The following is a 22,724-nucleotide window of genomic DNA, read 5'->3' on the forward strand; positions in this document are numbered from 1 at the left end:
TAAAGTGCATACAATCGTAAAAGGAATTGAAAATTTATTTGATGAAAATCAGTTTTGAAAGGGTTGAGATATCCAAAAACAAAGTAAAACAAAGTGGTCCTAATAAAAGGTGGGTCCCACCTTTCTATTACAGCGTAGGACCTCTGTTTGTGGACATCTCAGCTGTTTCAAAACCAATTTTCATCAAATGAACTTTCAAGTCCTCTTACAATTGTATGATCATTAATATTTCATAAAAGCGGTTTCTGATTATCTCATAAAAGTGGTTTCTAATTGTCTCACAAAAAGGATCCCTGAATTCCCATCTCAACCAAAACTATACCATTCCTTTAAAGGATAATGAGAGTAGAGAGAGAGGGAGAGAGAGTTATATACTGTATACGCCATATATATCGCGAGTCTAAATTTTCGCGAATCGGGAATTCCCGATGATTTCGCGAGTGGTTAAATTCGCGTTCGTGGAGTCCTGTACTGAACGGAGAAGTGTACACATGTATGTCACATTCACTTTGGGTTTAGAGTCAATATTTTCGTGTGTCTTTAATTTCACGAATAGCACCTGACTCGCGAAATTCGCGGAAATAAAAACCTCGTGAAATATCCGGTGTATACAGTATTCCCTTTCTTGATTCTCCCCATTCAAACATCACCCATCATACCTTTGCTGTGTATATAATTGATATACTTTATATCTATCTAAGATATACTGCTCTAAATGCTTGCAGTGGTCCTTTAAGTTGTGGTGTATTTCAAACGAATATGTCTGAATACATTGGACTCTCCTATTGGAGGTGAACTGATAATTATGTACTTCACTACCCCATAACATGTAATATCATCCTCCCCATACAAGAATGAGGAATCAGTATCCGGTAATATTAAAGTTTGCTTGTATGTATTTAAGTGCATGTGCAGATCACGACATGTGTAAGTATATCTGTTTTGGGGGCTGTAAGCAAGGTACAGAGATAATGCCATAAAACAAGATGATCGATGGATTTCTACCATCACTTGATGCTAGTGACAAGTCTCAAAGAAAAAAAGCCAAATTTTATAGGAGAAATGTCTGTAGTGCAGACCTTCATGAACAAACAAAACTTTGGCTTGACTATTGTGTTCTGATGGCATGCTAAACTGGAGGAAATATGACTCTACCTTGCAAAGGGTAAAGAATCTTCAATTGATCAGGAGTAAAACTCCAGAATCTGTAATGATAAGTTGGTTTTACTGACTACTTTCTGTGCCATTGATGTATAGTGGTGTTGTGGACATAAAGTTTTTGCCGTTGTCCATCCGTCGGTCAACTCTGAGTCATTTCTCCGTACACTGTATAAAAGATATTTTCAGATGTCCTGCTGAAGTGTGACCTGTACATACATATTATGACTGGTGAAATGAACAGCATAGACTTCAGGTCATGGGGTCAAAAATGGCAAAGTCAAAGATCACTTGTATGAGGTAATATTTACCAGCTTTTCAGACAACAAGGGACGTCTTCATGAGGATTTGTTGAATTTAATCAGACTTGTTGCAAGGATAGGCAATAATGATATTTTCCTTTTGGGTATGGGGGTCAAAGGTGGCAAGGTCAAAGTAACCTATCACTCCAGTGAGGTGAAAATTAATCATCTTGCGATTCCAACAGCAAACATGACTTCACAAAGCATTTGATAAATTCAATCAAACTTCACTTATCACAAAGATAGGCAATGATATTGTGACTCATGGCTTCATGTAAAGTATATCTAAAACAGAAACAGAGTGAGATTTTGAACATGGTGGAAAGTTTTCAAGTCCTGTCTTTCCCTCAAATGACCTCTAGATCACCCCATAAACCCTCCGTCGAGGTCGGACCCCTTCTCCCTGGACATGCCCGACGCCATCTCCTGCGAGCTGAGAATCGTCGACGGGGTCGTGCGCGTCTTCGAGGATGCCGAGAAGATGGAGCGCAACGAGCCGATCGAGCTGGCGTATCCCGACCGGGCAACGTTCCTCATGGACATGAACAAGCTGCTGGCTCTGATCGCCAATGGACCGATGTGAGAGGATGGCAGGATTCCCTTTTTATTTTTGGGCAACAGAGGGATGGAAGTAACAGGAATTTAGAGAAATATTTGATAAAGTCCTTCCTCTTAAAGGGGAATGCAGCAATATAAGTATGACACATCAGCAAAGTTTGAGGAAAATCAGACAATCCATTGAAAAGTTATTAATTTTTAACATTTCGGTGCTACCATCACTGGATGACGAAGACTACAACATTTTGTGATGTCATGCATGGACAACAGTATAAAGAAATTATGGAGGAAATATAAACACAATTCAATACATTTTCACTTTTCTAGCATAATTAAAGAGCACTTGACTTACTTTGTACCACTTTCAGAAAGCAGGGGGAATGCTATTACCCTTTGTAATAGCATATGTCAGTAACAAGTCTAGGGAATGTGTAGGGCCTACTTTTCATATGAAAATCAAATTTTGTGGAACTTTCCATGGAAATGCCCCTAGTGTCCCTCTGTAGATTTTTAGGGGTTGGAAGAAATGTGAAGCAGGACATGGTTTTCACCAGGTTCAGGATTTGAACTTACACGGCAACATGAATGATTGATTGAAAGTGGTGGTGCATATTCTGAACTCTGTACCATCATCATTACGATTGCTAATAAACACCAAACTTAGTCAGTCTAATCCCTTACTTTACTGTTGTTACATTTTGATCATTTGCTTGTTTGATTATTTCAATCTTTTGCAGCAAGTCGTTCTCCTATCGTCGGCTGTCGTACCTCTCCTCCAAGTTCCAGCTTCACAACCTCCTGAATGAGATGAAGGAACTCGCTGCGCAGAAGAGTGTGCCTCACCGCGACTTCTACAACATCCGCAAGGTCAGTAACAAACGCCCCTCCCTCTCTCAGTTTTTAAGCTCATCCGAGCCTAATTCAATGTAGTACAAGTCTATTTCCATTCATTATGAATACAAATGACTATACAGTGGAAACAAATATAATGGAGATTATAGAAAAAAGCTCCAAATGTAACAATACACAGTCACACCTGTCTATAGCGACCACTGTCTATATAGCGACCACCTGGCGTATGTGACCATTAAACACAATTCTCCCAAAAAGAAAAGCCATGTTAACAACCATGTCTATAAGGGCCACGTGTATACAATGGCCACTTTTTTTTTTGTCTCCCTTGGGTGGCTGTTATAGACAGGTTTGGATATACATTGATTTGATTAATATGACAAAAGTGTCAACAAAACAAGGAAGTATCAGGATGTAAGTTAATGTGAAGGGGTCGATAGTTAAAATGGGCCTTGTAAAATGCTGACACCCTAAAGAATTGCCTTATAACAGGAAGCAAAGTAAAGATATGAACAAAGGTAGAGAGAAAAAAAAAGAATAAAAAGACAAAGCAAAGACAAATTAAAGTGCATTTGCAATAACCAGGTCATTTGAGAAATACAATATGGCTTCAGGGAAAAAAAAAATATTGTAATTTTATTCAAAACTATTCAAAGATAATTTTGAATTTAAATTCATCAGTATATTTTTCCTTACTACTTTTTAGTGTAGAATGTAATGCACATATGATTCGAGGATGCGTAGTTGATATAAATATATTGCTTCCCATTTTCCCTGAGGTGGATACTCACGTCCACGCGGCCTCCTGCATGAACCAGAAGCACCTGCTGCGTTTCATCAAGAAGAAGATGAAGACGGAGGCGTCGCGGGAAGTCTACTTCGACAAGAAGCTCGGACGAGCCATGACTCTAAAGGAGGTACGTGGACTGACGATTCCGTTGCCCGCTTTCTGAGATCCTCAACTTCTCATTTTGCTCATCGAGCCATGGGGAAGTTTGCCACAGAAATGTTACTCTTACAGCCATTAACTTGGCAACTCTGAATTTCCCCACCATCTCAGAGGAAGATTACTTTACACTGAGGGAATCATTAAGTCTGCACAAGGTCTCAAAGAAATTTCAAAATTTGCCAGTTTGAGACAGAAACAGGAAATGTATTCTTCTGGAGAATGTGTTGCCAATTGCAGGATCAGTTACAAATTTAGAGGTTCTGGAAATTTTCAATCTGAATATGTGTGAAATATCCACGATTTTGAGGTGTGAATGTTGACAGCCCTGTTTCTTATGTGTTCTTCATTGTAAGTTTTACTCTTGCTACCCAGAAAGGCTTGTTTGAGGCAACATGCAGATCAGATGTTTGCAGTCATGCTTGGCAGTGCTTGGAGCAATGCAGTGGCATGTGTTTTTAATTGCATTTCCTTAGTAGATGTTACTGTTGGCCCATGCTACAGCTTGCTTTAAAATTATACCCAATGTGGCGTCCAGCTAACTGTTTGTAATTACTACAGAACTCAAAGTTAAAAAAAAGCAAAACATTAATATGTGACCCGCTGCAACAAAAGGATCCGAAAGTCGGGGGAGGACGATTTTCTGGAAATGATGTGACATTATTCCCTTACTCTTCTTCTTTAATTTCATATATAAAATGAACTCATAAAAGTACTCCGTTGCAGAGATATAGATGGTTTCTATTAGTGCATGTTGAGTGGTTTAGGAAATCAGTGTTCCGAGAAAACTGCCTTCAAAGTTTTCCTTCCAACGCTATCATGATCACGGGGAGGCAAGACAGTTTTCACCTCTTGACAATAAAAGGTATGCTCCAAGCAACCTCTGCGGTGTTCATTCAGGCTTAGTGCTGGCGGTTTACACACTACCAATCAGTAACCAGGATGCTACGCACTGACTAATAAAATCACTCCCTCATTGCTAGGGCCGGAGTCTATTTGCGGTGCTAAATCCAAATCTTCGGACATGTTTCTGTTCAGTTGAAAGCCGGAAAATCCTGGCCCAAAAAATGCCAATTTCTTGCCTTTCCTTTGATCATTTAGCTTCAAAATTTCAGCAGATGATAGACTATACATTAGACTACTAAATTATGCCAAAAACAAAAATCTGATCGTTTTGACCGATTTTGATGATCTGACCTCAAAGTTGATTTTCTTGGCTCAGCCGTCAGCGACTTTTGGATCCTTTTGTTGTGGTGGGTCACATATGTCTCTTTACTAAATGCTTTCTTCAATAAGGAGGCTTTTAACGATTTGAATTTGTGATTTCTACTGCTTTTCTGCCGATCAGCTGCTATTAGACTGGGTTATTTTACAGGAGCTTCTTTTGTAATGCAGTACCCTGTAATCTTTCATCTCTTCATGTTTATCAATTTCATCTTTTTGTTTCCCCACCATCTCCCAGGTGTTTGACAGTATGAATCTCAACGCTTACGACATGAATGTGGACATGCTGGACGTACATGCTGTAGGTTTGCCTTCTGCCTCTATTTCTCCCTCGCCTTCTGTCTTATCTGTTACTAGTATTCTAGGTCTTTCTCTCTCATTCTCTGTCTGACCATCTATCTGTCTGTCTGTCTGTCTGTCTGTCTGTCTGTTGATCTGTCTCCCTCTCCATCTCTCCTATTTGCTCTGCTCATATGTCTTTTCCTCTCGTGGTTTGTTCCTTAAATCCAGGCCTGTAAGTTTGCTGTCTGTCTACATTTTGTCTTCTATCTTGTTCTCTGTTACTCTGTCTTTCTCTGTTATTCGCTGTCTGATCAGCTATATGTTTGTCTCTGAGTCAGTCTGTTTCCATTCCTTCATTTTATATGATCATCCTTTTCTCTGTTTGTTCCAATTCTCTGTCTGTTCCTGGCTGACTGTCCATCTTTCTCATCATTCAGTCCACTTCCTTGTGTGTGTCTCTGTCTGTCAGTTTGTCTGTCTATCAATCAGTCTTTCTGTCTTTTTGTCTGAGATATTTTCACTTTATCCATCTTTCTGTGTCTCCATCTGTCTGTCTGTCTGTCTGTCTTTCTATCAGGCTTTTTGATATTTGTTGTTGTTGTCCTATCTTTCTGTATGCATGTATTTCTCTTTCTCTCTTGGTATATCTTTTTCGCTCTTGGTCTCTTTCTTAATCTGCCTCTGTCGTTCAAAAAATTGCCAATATGTGGATTTATTTCGCCATGGTAATTGCTGCCAATTCTTCTGGACTGCGTATTACAACAGCAAGACAGTCAACAAATTGGCCTACATCGACCTAGATAAGCACTGATTATTCAGTGTTTAGGCTCGACGTAAGAATTCATTTATTTGGATCAGACAGTCCTCCTGTATATCCTCCTAATGACATGAAAGGTTTTCTTCTCTGATAATGAGCACATGGCTTTGGATGCATTATTTACTTAACCCACTGAGGACAGGCTGAATTTGCTACAAGACGCATGTCCCATACACATTTGCTCGAGTATATTCGGGACTCATCCTCGACAGGTTAATTATGAACATTGACTTTCTGTTAAGTTTAAAATCAAGAAAGGATGTTATGTTACAGATGGTGACATTTGGGAGACATAAGCAAATTTTACATTGAAAGAAAGAAGAACTGAGAGAAAGGAAATTGATGTATATACACAACTGATGAGAGTATCACATACATGTAAGAGAATGCCATAGTCTCATCTATTTATCAGCCTTGAGGATACATGCACGTATGTTGATGGGATCTGTCAGTTTTATTTACATCTAGTATTTTAACTTGTTGGGGACGGAGTGATTTTGCTACAACACGCATTTCCCATAGATACCTGCCCGAGTATACTCAGGACTCGTCTTCAATGGGTTAAATTACATTCCATTGCAATATCCGGTGCTATGCCTTATGAGTGCTGCCATAGTTAGCACTGTATTCCTGTTTCAAGGAAAATATGAGCTGTGTGGTCTTAGTATGTGCTTCCACAGTCTCTAACACCGTGTCAAAATGAAGCTGTTAGGAAAATCAAATGGTGTTTGAAGATGAATGCTTTTAGATATGTGAAAATCTCCCAGTGTCCAAATTTACTATGCCAAATTTTCCCCAATGACAATGACACTAAGAATAACTGTTTTGTGAAGTTTGTTAACATGGTAATATTTGAGCAGAGATATTTTTTCAAACCTTCAAGTAACACAATGTCAAAAGTAACATCATTGTCAAAAATCCTTCTATGATATAGGGATTTTTACATCTCTGAACAGTACAAGACAGCTCCATCAGCAAAATAGATGATCTTTGTAGTTTTTTATGTTCATATTTTGCCACCAAAATGTTATAAAATCTTTTTCTGATATTATGCCATCTATAATATGTATGGGACATCCAGCATTTCATGCTATTTTCTGAGTTCTGAATTCAAAATAAAAAAATGAAAACAGGGAAAATGACCAGAAACATTCAATATGAGTGGAAATTGATTTTTTAATGTGTACAAAACGCTGCATCACTTCGGTGATCCCTCACATTCATACCCAAGTTGATTTCTATCCTTTGCTTTTATGTCAGTTTCACAATAGCTTCTCAACACACAAGCAGTGAAAATTAAGGGGTTTCAGGAATGACCAGCATACTAGGGCTTTCCATAGCTCAGTAGGTACCAGATCCAGAGGTTTTGGATTTGATATCCCAATAGAATCTCTTTTACATTGCTCATTTTCATCCACGTTTTCTAAGTCGCTAATCTTTTTGTATTAAATTTTTCCCATGGTGACCCAGGACCGCAACACTTTCCATCGCTTCGACAAGTTCAACTCCAAGTACAACCCGGTGGGAGAGAGTAAGCTGAGGGAGATCTTCATCAAGACGGACAACTTCATCGAGGGCGAGTACTTCGCGCAGCTTATCAAGGTTGGTTGATCGTTAGCATTGGGGGCGCTCTTTCTCATCTTCTTCTTTGTCATTGTTGCATACATGAAAGATGCATGGTTTTCCTCAAGTTTTCGTTTGAAGAGAACGCCAAAAGTCACATGCCAGATTGTGTAGTATTTCCGTTGTCGGCAAAAGTGGTCGTGAAGTTTTGCACACACTGATAACTGCTTGCCATAGTCTGGCACTTACTCACTAGTCTACTTGTGGCGCACAGAGTTCTACACTCTTTGTGTGCCCATCAGTGATTCCATGACAAGTATTTCGATCCTTTCTGGCCAGCCGGTCAGACTTGGCCAAAGAGTGTAAATTGTAGATATATTTATGCTTGAATTGAAAGTGAACATTATGAATTTATTTCCACTTACAAATAACAATTGAAATGTGAAAAGAAAAAAAACAAATAAACAGAGGTATCAACAAGTGAGAAGTGGAAGCATAGTAATCAACAAAAGTAGGTATAACTGAATGTACAATGTAATATTGTTGGATACAATATTGTTTTGGTTCTAAAAGTTGTATTTTTTGTATTGGAAACACAGTGCTTTCTGATGGTAATCTTCCGAATTGTGTTGCCAATTTAATTATCAGTTTTGAACTGAGCAATGTAGTGGTCTTGGACAAATCTGCAACTGAGATAAACAAGGCATATGATAAGAGTAGGACTCAGTTTGAAGAGAAGTTTTTATTCTACCCTATGAAGTACTTGCAATGAATTACATGTATCAAAGTAAAACAGATTCAGCATTACACATCACAATTGTTTCTTTCCTGGACTTGGAGAGGTTAATGAGACATTCTTTGCACTTTGCAAAACCAGGAACATATGCAGCATGAACCTTTCGTGAATTGCCGCTGGCATTCAGTGCATTGTGTAGACCCGACCTTTCATGTGCGTTTTACTTTCACAAATCGTGACTCCTTGCGAAATTTGCAAAAGGTACAGGCGTGCAAAAATGTCTGGTTTTATAATAACACATTTTTCTCTTATTTCTGGAATGTGACATCGCCAACACGCACACAGGAAGTAGCCGCCGATCTGGAGGAGAGCAAGTACCAGAATGCCGAATATCGGCTGTCGATCTATGGCCGCAACCGCAAAGAGTGGGACTCCCTCGCCAGGTGGGCAGTGAAGCACCACGTGTATTCGGACAACATCCGCTGGCTGATCCAGATCCCCCGTCTCTAGTGAGTGATGTTCTTTCATTGCACAATATACAAATGACGCACAGGTCTGAGTGCGTCAGTTGGAATTGTGTGCATAAGGTAACTATGGAATGTTTAACCCACGAGGCGAAGCCGAGTGGGTTTAGGTTAAATTCCATTACATAGTTACCGCATGCACACTATATTCCGACTGACGCATGAAAAGACATGTGCGTCATCTGATTTATAGAATAGGTAATTTTCTTGTCAAAAACCCATTTTTCTATCGTGTTACCCGATGACAAAATTACTGGATGCATTTCCTTTTGGCTTTCCGTAAAGGGCATGCATACCCGTACTTACCGTTTTTACTGGATGCATGGCCAGCCATGCATAAGTTTTTACTGGATGCATGGCCAAGCTGAGTGCGCGAACACTTGCTTTAGTGCGCGAACCTTTGTTACAAATACACGTACTCTTGCTAAGTGCGCGATAACATGTTTACCACTGTGACTCAGCGTGCGGCCAGTAAAAAAGAACACATAGCTCTCGACCAATCAGATCGCAGGATTCTCGCTACCCATTCTATAATAACGTTCTTAAAGGGGACTGAAACCCAAATATACATATAGATTGAGTGAATGCATCTATACTACTCAATAGTAGAACAGGAACCGATCAGTGAAGTTTGAGGAAAATCGGGCAATCCGTTCAAAAGTTATGAAGTTTGGTGCTGCCATTGCTGGATGAGCAGACTACAACAGTTTGTGATGTCACTGCAGAACTATGCTCCGAAGAAAATATAAAGAGAATTCCACATATTTTTTCTTTTCTAGCAAATTGAAAGAGCACTTGACTTGCCACTTTCAGAAAGCACGGGGGAATAATATTTCCCTTAACATATATCAACAGCAAGTTGAGGGAATGTGTACTTTTCGTTTTAAAAAAAAATTGAGTCTGCAGAATGTATGGCGTTTGAGTGAGAACATGAACCCAAATGACTCCACCCTCTTATCTTTCCATGTAGCCTAATAATAATTCATTAGTCTAAGAAGGCATGTTACATGAATGAAGGGAACACTTTTTTTTTGCAGAGCTTCTTCTCCTTTGCGTCATGTTGTGTGCACATAATTGGATGCTGTTGTTGTCCGCAAGAGAGTTCTCCACCGAGTGCTGTCAGCTGCCATTCCAGTAGTGTCAACAATGTTTGTTCCCTTGCACTTCTTGATGTCGTCAAACCAACTTGCTGCTGGCCTACCTTTTCTTATTTTCGCTTTGACCATCCCCTGAATGGTTCTTTTCTCAAGGCACTCGTGTCTTGTGGCATGGCCAAAATAGGCTAGTTTTTTTGTTGTGATATCAGAAAGCAGTGTCTGCTCAGGCCCAATCTGTTCCAGGACCCATGTATTGGTTTTACGTGCCGTCCAGGAAACTCTCAGCACTCTTCGGTGACGCCGAATCTCAAAGGAGTCAATGGTCTTTTTGTCATTTTCTTCAATGTCCATGACTCACAGCCTTATGTTGCAACAGCAAAAGCTCTTGACTTAAGAAGTCGAATCTTCAGTGCTGTTGGTACCTTGCTCCTCCAGATTTTTAACATGATTCGAACCATGTTTTGAGCAATGACAGTTCTCCTCTATATTCTTGGGTGCAGTCACCTTTAATGTTGATAATAAAGTCAAGGAACTCAAAGCTCGTGGTCTCCTCAATGACATTTCCATCCAACTGGAAACCTTCACCATGATCCTGCCTATCATCATCAATGACCATTATTTTTGTCTCCTTAGTATTCAGCAACTGTCCCCTTCTCTCACTAGCCGATTTCACTGCTCCCAGGACGTCCATTAGCTCTTTTCTACTACTGCATACAGGGGTAGTGCCATTTCCAGAGCATGCAACAATAAATAGTATTTTCCCTGTAGCTTTCCATAATTAGGATTGTATGTTCCATCTGTATCTAAATAAACCAAGTATAAAAGAAGGAACTAGTGTTGGATATGACGAATAATTATCATTGACCTTTAATCTGTGTTCATTCTTTCTATCCAGTGATATCTATAAGTCCAACAAGTTGGTCTCCAACTTTTCCGAACTCCTGGAGAACATCTTCATGCCGTTGTTTGAGGTGACCCGCGACCCCAGCTCGCATCCCGAACTTCATCTCTTCCTCAGATATGTGAGTTTCCATCACTATGGCAACAGAGTTTGCACTCGTTGAAATGCTGGTTGTGTGTATTTTTCTCAAAGCTCTTCCATTTGTCTGAATCCAGTTCCCTTCATAATTCAATGAGCGGAGTCAGTTCTCCCCCCCCAAAAAAAACCAAACAAATAAACAAACAAACAAAGAGCGTACTGTAAAAGTGGACATTTTCACATTGTTGAAATTTTTGTGCATTTCACGTAACAAGAAACTAGTATGAAAATAAAATCACACAAATGTATTTGCCTGCCATATGTTCCAGTGGTTGATGTCTTCATTCCGTGGAATTTAAAACACATGAAACTTATCTTAGCCGGCCGAGCGTGAAAAATTAGTCACGCAAGAATATCCACTTGTACAGTAAATCAAGAAGTCATATTTCACTCTTGTTTGCCCATCAACTCCAAATATTTTTAATTGGTTTCATTTTCTTTTGCTGTCGTGTCTGCCAGTAACATTCTGTGCAGAGTAAATTCTTTGGGAATGATTTAAATAATGCTGAGGAAGAGAGGTTTGTGGTAACAGCACGTGTATGTGGTCCTTGAACGGACTGTTATTTGGTCACAGAAGACCTCAACTAGACTGAGGAGAGTGGAGGAGGGAAGCGACACAGGGAGAATGTAAGGAAGGTAGTTGCGATAGTCAAAGGGTAGCTGTGAGCTGGAAGCTGAGGTTGTACTAATGGAGATGGGGGAATAGGAGACAGGGACAGGTGTAAGGAAGAGTGGGAATCCGGTAAAGGATTCAGAAGTCGGTGGAAAGAGAAAGGTGAACCAGAAAGAAGGGTGGAGAGTCATGGAGATGCAGTTGGTAGAGAGAAACGATGAAGACATGAATATTTGACAAAAGGAAGCAAGAAAACGATGAAGAATGTGAGCAATGGAACACTAGTTTGAAAATTATAGAAAACTACAAAGTACTAAAATTGAATAATGCTTGAGTGGGGAAATGCTATGAAAAAAGAAAATAAGGCAATCACCCTGTTGTTTTTGCATATTTTTCAACTCCCAAAATCAGGTGACGGGCTTCGATAGTGTCGATGACGAGTCCAAGCCGGAGGACCTGGTCTTCACCTCAGAGAGTCCAGAGCCGGAGAACTGGACCGTGAACGACAATCCACCGTACAGCTACTACCAGTACTACACCTACTCCAACATGGTCGTTCTCAACAACTTCCGCAGGTTTGTGGACTAATGTTGAAATCAGGGGCTTTCCTTTGTGCGTGCATGTGTGTGTGTATTTCATCGCTTTTCTTTATGCCTGGGGGGCGTTTCATCAACGAGCTCATCAGAGGTTTTCACCGACAAATTTGCTATCAGCCAATCAGACCCAAGGATTTCAGTTGCTTTTTAACAGTTGTCAGTGTAAATCACTGACAAAAAGTTTCATGAAACGGTCCCCTGAGCACATGCTCTCAGCAAAGTCAGTGTCACTGGCAAAGTTAAAAGCCATGCTACAGTCTGACCTCAGTTATCAGGCAGTCACTTTATCCTGATCTCTCTATTACCTGAACATGGACTGCCACATTATTACCTCTGCCAAAGAAGGAGGTTATGTTGTCATCAGCATTGGTTTGTTTGTTTGTCTGTTTGCAAAATAACTCAAAAAGCCATGAACAGATTTGAATGAAACTTCTAGGAAAGTTGGTAATAACGCAAGGAACAGATGAAATTTTGATCCAGGAATTTTATGGATTTTTGAAGGATTTTTTATCTTTTGGCAGATAAGGTCAATGAACTTAGGGAGTTCGAGCTGCACGTACATGGATTGTACATGTATTTGAGATTTGCATATGCGGTCTAAATCTTGAGCTCTGCTCGGGCGAGGCTCCGCACAGCTAGAGGCTGATGACGTAAACAAACGACTTCTATATTGGTGAATTGGGCAATTTTTAGCGAGCTCCTTTGCGGGGGTTTGCGCTCTCCGAGTACTTTTCTAGTTGTCCTTGCATTCTTAGTGTGGAACTTAAAGGACAAAGTAACAATCTTCTTGTAAAAATTAGAAAACAAGAAACTTGGGACATTAAAGTTGATCAGTATAATACGATGTAAATGCATACCAACCAAAATACTGTAACTTGAAGGAAAAAGATTAAGGAGAAGATGTTTTTTCCACCCATAGTCTGTTTCATTTCCATATCATTTAACTGATGAAACTTGGAAATATTATGGAAGTTATCAGTGAATAGTAAATTAACAATCCTCGTGTACATGTATGTCCCAACCCAACTTGCAGAAAAAGTGTCATGTCGAGTATATCTCACTCTGATATCTGGCAATATCACGTATCAGAATGAATGCTGGTCCCGACTTGCCGGGATAACTGAGGTTGGACTGAAAATAAAAATACACAGAAGGTAGTCACCTCTCTGATTGCCTTCAAATTGTTGTATTGTCACAGTTTATCGCGGTGGTTGGGTTAGTCAAATACAAGTCAGAAATGTGGTAAATGTCGTGTAGATTATTCATTGTGTTCGCACATAGGCAAACATTCTGTTACGTTGCCCTGTGGGAGCACATTTGTGTGTAAACAAGTGGCAAATGATATCGAATGATGGAACAATCTTTTTAGCGTGAATATGTTGATTTTGTTGTTTTGTACGCAATGTTAAAATCTGAACGATTTGCTGATCTATATGGAAACTTCATTTTGTAAATGGTATTAACTAATTTGTGTATTACCAACCATGCATAAAGGGAAAGTTATGAGTTTTACAGCGGATTGATGAATCTTTTCGATGGAAGACTCTGTATATTCCCTTTCCCACCGATGTTGTCTGCATATCATCATCTTATGTTATACAGGGAACCTATTTGCAAACCTTGTGTATTCATATGTGGACTTTTGAGGGCAGTGTTGACATGGTTTATGAAATGATTCAATATCTTACAGGGAGCGTGGTCTCAACACCTTCGTGTTCCGACCCCACTGCGGGGAGGCGGGACCGATCCACCATTTGGTCACCTCCTTCATCCTGTCTCAGAACATCTCTCATGGCCTGCTTCTCAGAAAGGTCAGTTGCTCTGCTTTCCCCATCCCTTTAGTCCCGTATGCTCAAAATTGTGTTTGTTTTCTTCGGTGTAGTCCTATGTATTTGACTTGGTGTCAGTTTTCTTCTTTCAGTCCCACATCATCAATTTGCTGTTCTCTTTCCTTGATTCCTATATATTTGTACTGATGTCATTTCACACCTTTATTGACTTCTGTTAAAATCATAATGATATTATATCACTCTACTTGTATGTAATTGTCTAATGTAGTAGAAAGTAATGTGCATCCAAGTATTTTTTGGACATGAGAATTTGCTGAGGTTCATTAGTTTATGCTTAGGAAATCAGGTCTTGTACTGGGGTTTGACATATTTCCAAATCTCTAAATGTTGCTATGTTTGCGTGCTGCTCTATTCTCGTAAATTGAAAGAACACAAGCAAGAACACTCACACCACAATATGATGCAACTCCTTCTGTTGTATCTTGGCCATGCATTTCAGAGAGAAGCAAGTGATCGTAATCTTATCTATGATGCAGTCAGCAATTGTTGTCTATCAAAAGTGATCACATCAAATGGCTGCTCTTCTAAGTCAATAATCTTGCTTACCCTATACTTTCCCACGTCTCCTGGACAGTCGCCCGTTCTGCAGTACCTGTACTACCTGAGCCAGATCTACATCGCCATGTCGCCGCTGAGCAACAACTCGCTTTTCCTCAACTACCACCGCAACCCGCTCCCGGAATTCCACGCCCGCGGCCTGTGCGTGGCCCTCTCAACCGACGACCCTCTGCAGTTCCACTTCACCAAGGTGAGATGGCTGAAAATGGCCCCAGGCCTCTTTTTTTTTTTCTGCTCTTACTGGTAGTCGTTTGTCTCTTCCTTCTCAAAACTTTTCTGAGCTGATAATGTAAGGTGGATATTTTTTGCAAGATTCAGCTACAAAACTGTTATGGAATCTTGATTTTTCTGCATCCACTGTCGACTGAAACATGTTGTATATAGGAACAGTATTCACATTTCATGAAAATGTTGGACAAAAAATTATTGAAATTTTATGAGAATGATGGATGAAAAATGGTTGAAAGTTCATGGAAATGTTGGATGAAAAAAGAAAATATTGAAATTTGAATAAAAACGTTGGAAGAAAAATGATTGAAGTTTCATAAAAGTATGCAATAAAGTGATTGAATTTCATAAAAATGCTGGATGAAAAATGTTTTGAATTTCATAAAAATTTGATTTGTTTATTTCCAGGAACCACTGATGGAGGAGTACAGCATCGCTGTGCAGGTTTGGAAGCTGACTTCTTGCGACATGTGTGAGCTGGCTCGCAACAGCGTCTTCATGAGTGGATTCTCCACCGACGTGAGTTTGTTATTTGTGCACTCTTAGGACTCTATGCAATTCCAGACCAGGTTTTTGCTGACCATGGGTTCATTTGAGCCCTCTCCTAAAGTGAAGCGAACCGTATGTGGTACCAAACCCATGCTAAAGGAGCGCTTGAACGCTCCTAATGTGTACCATATTGAACTGAGCCAAGCCAAAAGTGGACCACTTCCCTATGTGCTGCCAAAGGGTACCAAAAGCGTACAAGAAGTTCGCATGTGAAGAATGCGCGTATCATGCACGTACGTCATAATACAAGGAGTTCATTTACTTTGTTCGGGTCATTTGTAAGTAGCTGAAGTGCAGCAGGTGAATGACCCTCTTGCTACAAAATGCATGACTTCCTCTATATATAACTCATGAGGTACGCTTACTCAACAGAGCGCTTGAACACCTCCAAATCTGGAACAGTTCAGTACGGTACGCTTTAGTTCAGTTTGCTTTGGTTCGCTTTAGAATGCTCAAACTCAGCCAATGGCTCTGGTACATCCATCCTCCAAATACCATGCTCAAATACCTCATCAGGTGACAATACCTTCATGGCATATATATGCCCCAAACTTTGCAAGAGATGGCGGTAAAATGGGACACACAATGGGGTTCTTACAAGAGATCACAGTACAGGATCACCATAGTGGGTATCCAAAGGAAGTTTTGATGGGGTTGCTGGGGGGGGGGGGGGGGGGGCACCAAAGGGGGTCAACGACAGTGACGATGACAGCAACAACAACAACAGCAAGCTCTTGTCACCATACAGAGTTAAAAGAGACTCAAGAATGGGGAACACTTTTAAAGGGTTGCTCAGTGGTGGTGGTGGGGGGTCACCATCTACCTCTTGGTAACTCCTCAATACTGTAATACACAATATATTCGCGGCATGAAATTTTCGCGAACAGCCACTAGTATTCAATGCATATAGTGTAGACAAGAACTTTCGCTTGCATTTTAATTTCGCGAATCTCGGCGCTGGCGAAATTAAAATGCACTCGAACATTCCTTGCTTTGCAGTAGTTGTTTGCGGAGACACATTGCCATGTCATGTACGCTCAATAGATTGTCAACTGCAATAATTTGATTTGTGTTTTTTGCTTTTCCTGTTTGAAAATGAACAAGTGAAAACCAGCATAAAATGTCAATTCTTCTCCCTCATGTATGGCCTTTCAGACCAAGAACCACTGGCTTGGACCCAACTACCGCAAGGAAGGACCGGCGGGCAACGACATCAGCCGCACCAACGTGCCCGACATCCGCGTCGCCTTCCGCCACGAGACCCTCTGCTGGGAGCTCAAGACCATCTGTGATGCGGCCCAGGGCAAGCTGAAGGACTACCCACCCTTGGATGTCCCCCAGAAGTTTTAGGGTGTGGTCGTCAGCGAGAGAGAGAGAGAGAGAGAGGCCTGTGCTAGCTTTGACCTAGCCTCACGCTTGACTCTTTTTCACGAGGTATACCAGGTCTATCTCATCATATCTTAGATATGATGTAATAGCAGCTGGGTTTGAGATATGCAACTTCTCCTCACCAGGGTCAGAGTTAAAGCTCTTGGTACAATTAATTGTAGGTACTACCAATGAGCTTTTAGAGTGTGTTTCATGGCAACACGCTTTATGTACACCATCTCCACTTCCTGTAGGAGCGCTCCTTACTTGTTGCTATGTTACAAGTACCTTCAGAGGTCAGATATCTATCGCCAGCCTCACCTTCTTCTTAGAATGGCTGTCGTGCCATAAGTAATTCAGACTGTGTTCACCGGGGCTTGAACCCGTGGCAGAATGACCATAAGTCCAGGTCTTTTACTATAAGACCACAGAACCTTCTGCTGTATACCAAGAAAGAGTGACAGCCTTGGGCATACAGTAAACCTCGCATGAGTCGAAGCTCTCAGGACTGACGAAAATGCGTCGACTTAAGTGAAATTCGACTCTCGCGAGAGTCGATTTTTTTTTCGACTCACAGTTATGTACATGTATTATAGTACATTTGCATGCATGTGTGTGTGTGTGTGTGCGTGCGTGTGTGTGTTTGCATTCAAATTTGTCTGTTCTTGAAGATAATGTCTATGGTGCAACATAGGTAGCCATCTCTGTCAACCTACCCTGAGACAAACACTCTCCCAGGCCCATCCCACACTCCATTGAACAAAACTATACAGCCTGCCGGGCACGCACAAACAAGCTCCGCCCACTTGGCCTGTCACTAAAATATTAAAGCAGCGATTGGTTGACCAAGGAGTTATGGCTTGACATGGATAAAGTATGGATGTGCTGTGTGTATGGATAAAGTATATGGATCGATGTGCTGTGTGTATACATGTATACATGTGTATGTACTAGTATTCGACATGCGTGCAGAGCGGTACGGTGAGTGTGCATGCTTACCTGCAGCAGGCCAGGGACGGGGTTCTGCGACATGCCGATTTTTTTTTTGTTCTCCTCTAAATGTAATGAGAATGCCAGACAAATCTTCTTCGGCTCAAGTGATGTAAACTACGTGTATTTTGTACAAAAGGGACTGAATGTTTTACTTCGACACAGCCGAAATTCGACTCTCGTACTTCGGCTTATCCAAATATTTCTTAGAGAAAATACATAGGGAAAAATCGGGACTTTTTATTTTGCTTCGAGTTAAGTGATTTTCGACTCACTCGACGTCGACTTATCCGAGGTTTACTGTATATGAAGTGTAGCTGCATCTTTGCAGCCTTTGATTTTATAGATTTTCCAAAGAGATTTCAACTGTAAAAAGCAGTAAGATCTCAAGCAGTAAGATCTCAAGCAGTAAGCAGATTTTATCAGAAAAAAAAAATATATATAGATATGTGTAAATAGCCACTCACTGGTGATAGAACTTTGTGTAAAAATGATCTGGTACACCAGGTAAAAAGAAAAACAAACGAAACATGTAAAACGAAACATGTAAGTCGAAACATCAAGTCATCATTATAAGAAAGAGGTTAAGCATTGTTTGATGCACTTGTACACAGGTATTGTCATCATTGCTAGTAGAACAGTAACACAGGGGTGACTTAGGCCAGCAGGAGTAACATATATCATTTTCTGATTTTTTTTTTTTCATCGTTATCTACAAGGTAGCAGTAAGGACAACAAGGTACATAGAGATGTAGACTGTATGACTTTATGCACTGTGGCCCCATCTTTTTTTTTTTTTTTTGTACAACGTGTAAAAGTTTAGTATTGTCTGTGAGTTCAGACCTGTGCCAAATAGTTTTGGTTTTGGTTTTTTTTTTTGCCATGTATATCAGAATAACTCTGAGCCACTGTAACAGAATACATGTGAATATAATATCATGTATGAGGAATATTGAACATTAATTCAAATGTGTAGCAAGAGTTTGTTATATTTATCAGCAAAATTTACGCATCAGAAAGCATTTCTTGTATAAAAAGACGGACGCGATGAAGGGTTGCCAAAGGGTGCAGAGATAAGATGGTGAGTGCCCGTCGATTTTTACACAAATGCGCCGAGGTGCCAAATACAATTTACACTGTGCACGATGTATGATGTAACAGTGTATTGTACGTGTTAATTCATAGGTAGAGTGTATAGTTTCACAGTGCTTTTACAGTTAGTTTCGTATAGTTGATACAGATATAGATCTTTACTAGACTAACTGCTCAGGGTGATCACTTTAGGTTCATGGGTTGGGAAGATTTTCTGACGTGGTTCTGCCTTCACTCATGCATTCAGTGTTTTCTCTCATGCGGGAATGTTTTATATGTGCCATCAGAGTTTTGCTCTCTTAGTTGTAGAGCATGAATTATTGTGAGTTTGAGCGCTCAAAAGCAAACCCAAACAAATTGAACCAGAGCATGCCAAACCGTACCTTGCCAGATTTGGAGCGTGTGAGCGCTCTGTGGAGAAAGTATACCTCATGAGCTAATTTTAGAAGGGGGTCACACATTTTGTAGCAACAGGGTCATTCACCTGGCATGCTTAAGCTAATTACAGGTGTCCCGAGCAGAGGGAATGAAATTTTTGCATCATGATGTATGTGAGCGTTACACGCATTCTTACTTCTGGTACAGTTTTGGTAAGCTTTTGGAGCACATCGGGAAGTGGTCCACTTTTGGCTCGGTACAGTACGGTACGGTACACTTCAGGAACGTTCGAGTGCTCCTCTGGCACAGGTACGGTAAAGTTTGGTACACTTTAGGGGAGCGCTCGAATGCACCCTTGGTCCTCATTTAATTCAGAGCTTTTTAAGCATTCAAAACCTGCAAATTTTCCATTCAGGCATACAACTGTATGTTCTATCAGAATTAGGATACAGCAGAGATTTTTAATGAATTTTGAAAGGATTTTAGACATATAAATTATGATGTATGTTAGATAAGAATGTGAAATATTTGTTGTTTTTAAGTCTAAAGTCAGGCAAAATATAGGCACAACATTTTCTATGTTCAGGTTGTTTGCATGATTATAGCAAAGCAAATCTGATATCAAGGTATGTTGTTGGTTTTGCACACATTTATTTGGGCTATGATATACAGTGTTCAGTTGTTTATGCAGATTTCTAGGGGGAAATTTTAAAGAGATGTAGTGGCCTGCTTGTATCGATTAATGCCTTTTTACTTCACCTCATATTACACTGATTTTTAATGAAGGGACCGTCTTCAAAGTGTACATGTATCTGTGATGCATGTATGATGGCATGATACAAGGACATGAGGCATATTTTTAGGAGGACCCTGAAATGAAGCTATAGATGTGACTGATATTTACAGAGGGAGTTCTATGAATGGGTGTGATTCTTGGGCACAGTGTGTGTTTACACGTGTGTGTGTCCATTTGGTTGTGTCAAGTCATATATAGAGGCATGCAGTTGATAAGCCGTGAGTTGATCATTAATCCGGACAGGTTACATCGCAGAACAAACAAACTGAGTGGGTATTTTGTCGAGAAAATATGAGTTTCAGAGAGAGTCTATGCAGTAAGCTCTAAATTTAACATTTTGATTTTTTTCTTCCTACTTTATTTATATTCATATTGTACCTATCGTATGATAGCTACCTACAAGGTTCTGTGTTTATCTTCGCACAATTTTTCAAGGGTTACTATTTACTATGCAGATAGAAGCCGTGAGCAGTAAGAAAAAGACTAATGAAGGTGGGCAACATTTTTTTCTGGGTGGACGTTGCATCGCTTGCCTAATTGTATACTCAAGAAGAAATTGCGCAAAAACTTCGTGTAGGATACAACCAGTCTTGTGCGAGTCCGGCAAGAGAGGATGTTTGTGAAATGCAGCTTGTGCCTTGCTTTGTAAAATGTTTAATCATACAATATGCCAACATGATGAAGACTGGTTGAATCAGCTGAAATTGTATAAGCCATAGTATCAGCATAGATTTTAAAAAATGGAATGGAGGGATGTACAGGAAGGGCATGCTTTGTTCTCTCCGTTTATCTCATGTACATAAAGCTACATTGGAGAACGATATTGAAGTAATATATTTGAGAGAAATATATATCTTGCAGATGTACTTAATGATGTTATAATGTCTGTTATCTAATTTCCACGATGAAATATTATGATGTTATTCCACGTGTGGAGAAAATTGCAGAAGTTTTGAAATGTTTTAACATGTGTTTAAATCTATAAAGCAAATATATCAACTGTACAGATTTTTGTGTTATGCACATGCTATACTTGCTATGAAAATGTAGGCAAATAGCAGCTCCCGTGTAGATATTTTCCCCCTGTTTCAGTTTACCTTATAGCTGCACAAATAGTGTAGATGCTTTGGATGTTTATGTACCGCGTTCCCCCCCAAAAAATGGCAGGAAGGACCATTTTCTGTGAGTAGGATAGTGAAGCAGCTGATTATAATCCTTATTTTTGCAGATTTTATTCACTTGTATCCGAAATCATCAGCTTGATTCTAATTTCCACTTGACAAAAACAAAAATAGTGCTTCATGCTATTTTTCTTTCTCTTGAGGGATGGATTAACTGTGACCCACTGGGAATTCTGTGATAGTGTTAGAAGACTTTACGTTATACGAGAGAGGATGGAGTGTATTATGTGACTTTATAAAACTGAATAATGTTGTGAATATTTATGTGACATGTTACACAGCCAAGGCATTCATTTATCAGTGTATGAAAGGAAGAAAACAGCTTGACTGGGAAAGTGTCGGATAAAAACTTGCTCGTTGAGAACCTGTGGTTCAACTTTATGTCATTAATGCAGACAAATTTAGCAACTTTAACACCACAGGTTAAAGTTCACCTTCCACCTGATAGATATTGTTTAAATATCTTAAATGTTGTCGTTGTTGATGATGATGGGTAATGTATGAAAGGGAAGATGGGTAAAGGTAGACAGGAGTATCCTCTTTGAAAAGTACACACCGTTAATCACTTTTTAACAAGCCTATGAAAATTATTATGATTATGCATTTAGTGACTGCATAGCCTGAAATCTGTTTATGTTACACAGCGCCCTCTTTGTCCATGATACGCACAGTGCTTACATAGTCGTCAGTATTCTGAGGGACATGCAACAGTAAAGAGGTTCATGGAAGCAGACGTACAACATGCACAAATATTTTGATATCTCGTACCATATTAAATAGATCGTGCATCATCTCACGTGCACTACACAGGATTATGTGCATGGGAAAAGTATAATCGGACCAGGTGTAATTGTGCGTCACCAAGACTGAGGGCTTGGATTGAGTAATAATGCATAAGGGCTACCAGTGATTATTAAAGCCTTTTGAATGTGTACAGTCAAGAACAGTAGATGGCAGAGCATGCAACATTTGATGTAGTGAATAAACTGGATCAATAATATTGATCCCTTGTGAAAGATGCATTTGATCATATTGCCCAGGCGTGCACTATAACAAAAATATTGAACATCACATGGTGTCGATACAACTGAACACAAATCATGTTATGAATGCACTATTCTCATTATGCTTATGTTCTAATTCATCATACCTTAATGCTTGATGCCGATATTGTCTTTTTACGCTTGTTTTTTTTTCTTTGTCAACAAACGGTGTTTGATTTTTTTATGTATTTTTTTTTTTCATTTGCTCAGCAGAAATCCAACCTGTGTATGCTACTGATTTTAAGTTTATATGTACTTCTGAACATCATGTATTGGTCATATACAAATATGTCACTGTACAAAAAAAAAAAAGCATACTGTATCATTCTAGTTTGTAATCAAGATACAATTTTGATGAGTCAGTTTAGATAGTCTTTTTCTGTC

At 39.8% G+C, this 22,724-nt stretch overlaps 1 protein-coding gene across 1 annotated transcript in view; it reads left to right on the forward strand.

The window, feature by feature from the left end:
- Positions 1-17,328, forward strand: part of LOC139714009 (AMP deaminase 2-like) — a gene marked incomplete at its 5' end in the record, with an annotated part of 39,457 nt that extends 22,129 nt beyond the window's left edge. Inside the window, 12 exons of the mRNA XM_071625734.1 lie at positions 1,823-2,039; positions 2,756-2,885; positions 3,650-3,787; positions 5,279-5,341; positions 7,610-7,741; positions 8,784-8,947; positions 10,955-11,081; positions 12,123-12,286; positions 13,998-14,118; positions 14,732-14,905; positions 15,352-15,462; positions 16,648-17,328. Coding sequence (XP_071481835.1) covers positions 1,823-2,039; positions 2,756-2,885; positions 3,650-3,787; positions 5,279-5,341; positions 7,610-7,741; positions 8,784-8,947; positions 10,955-11,081; positions 12,123-12,286; positions 13,998-14,118; positions 14,732-14,905; positions 15,352-15,462; positions 16,648-16,842 — 1,736 coding nt within the window. The remainder of the gene's footprint in view (positions 1-1,822; positions 2,040-2,755; positions 2,886-3,649; positions 3,788-5,278; positions 5,342-7,609; positions 7,742-8,783; positions 8,948-10,954; positions 11,082-12,122; positions 12,287-13,997; positions 14,119-14,731; positions 14,906-15,351; positions 15,463-16,647) is intronic.
- Positions 17,329-22,724: the final 5,396 nt, after the last annotated feature.

The sequence above is a fragment of the Diadema antillarum genome, unplaced genomic scaffold (assembly GCF_040938485.1).
Source record: "Diadema antillarum isolate AM-2024a unplaced genomic scaffold, OU_Dant_1.0 seq00002129_RagTag, whole genome shotgun sequence".
Lineage (NCBI taxonomy): Eukaryota > Metazoa > Echinodermata > Echinoidea > Diadematoida > Diadematidae > Diadema > Diadema antillarum.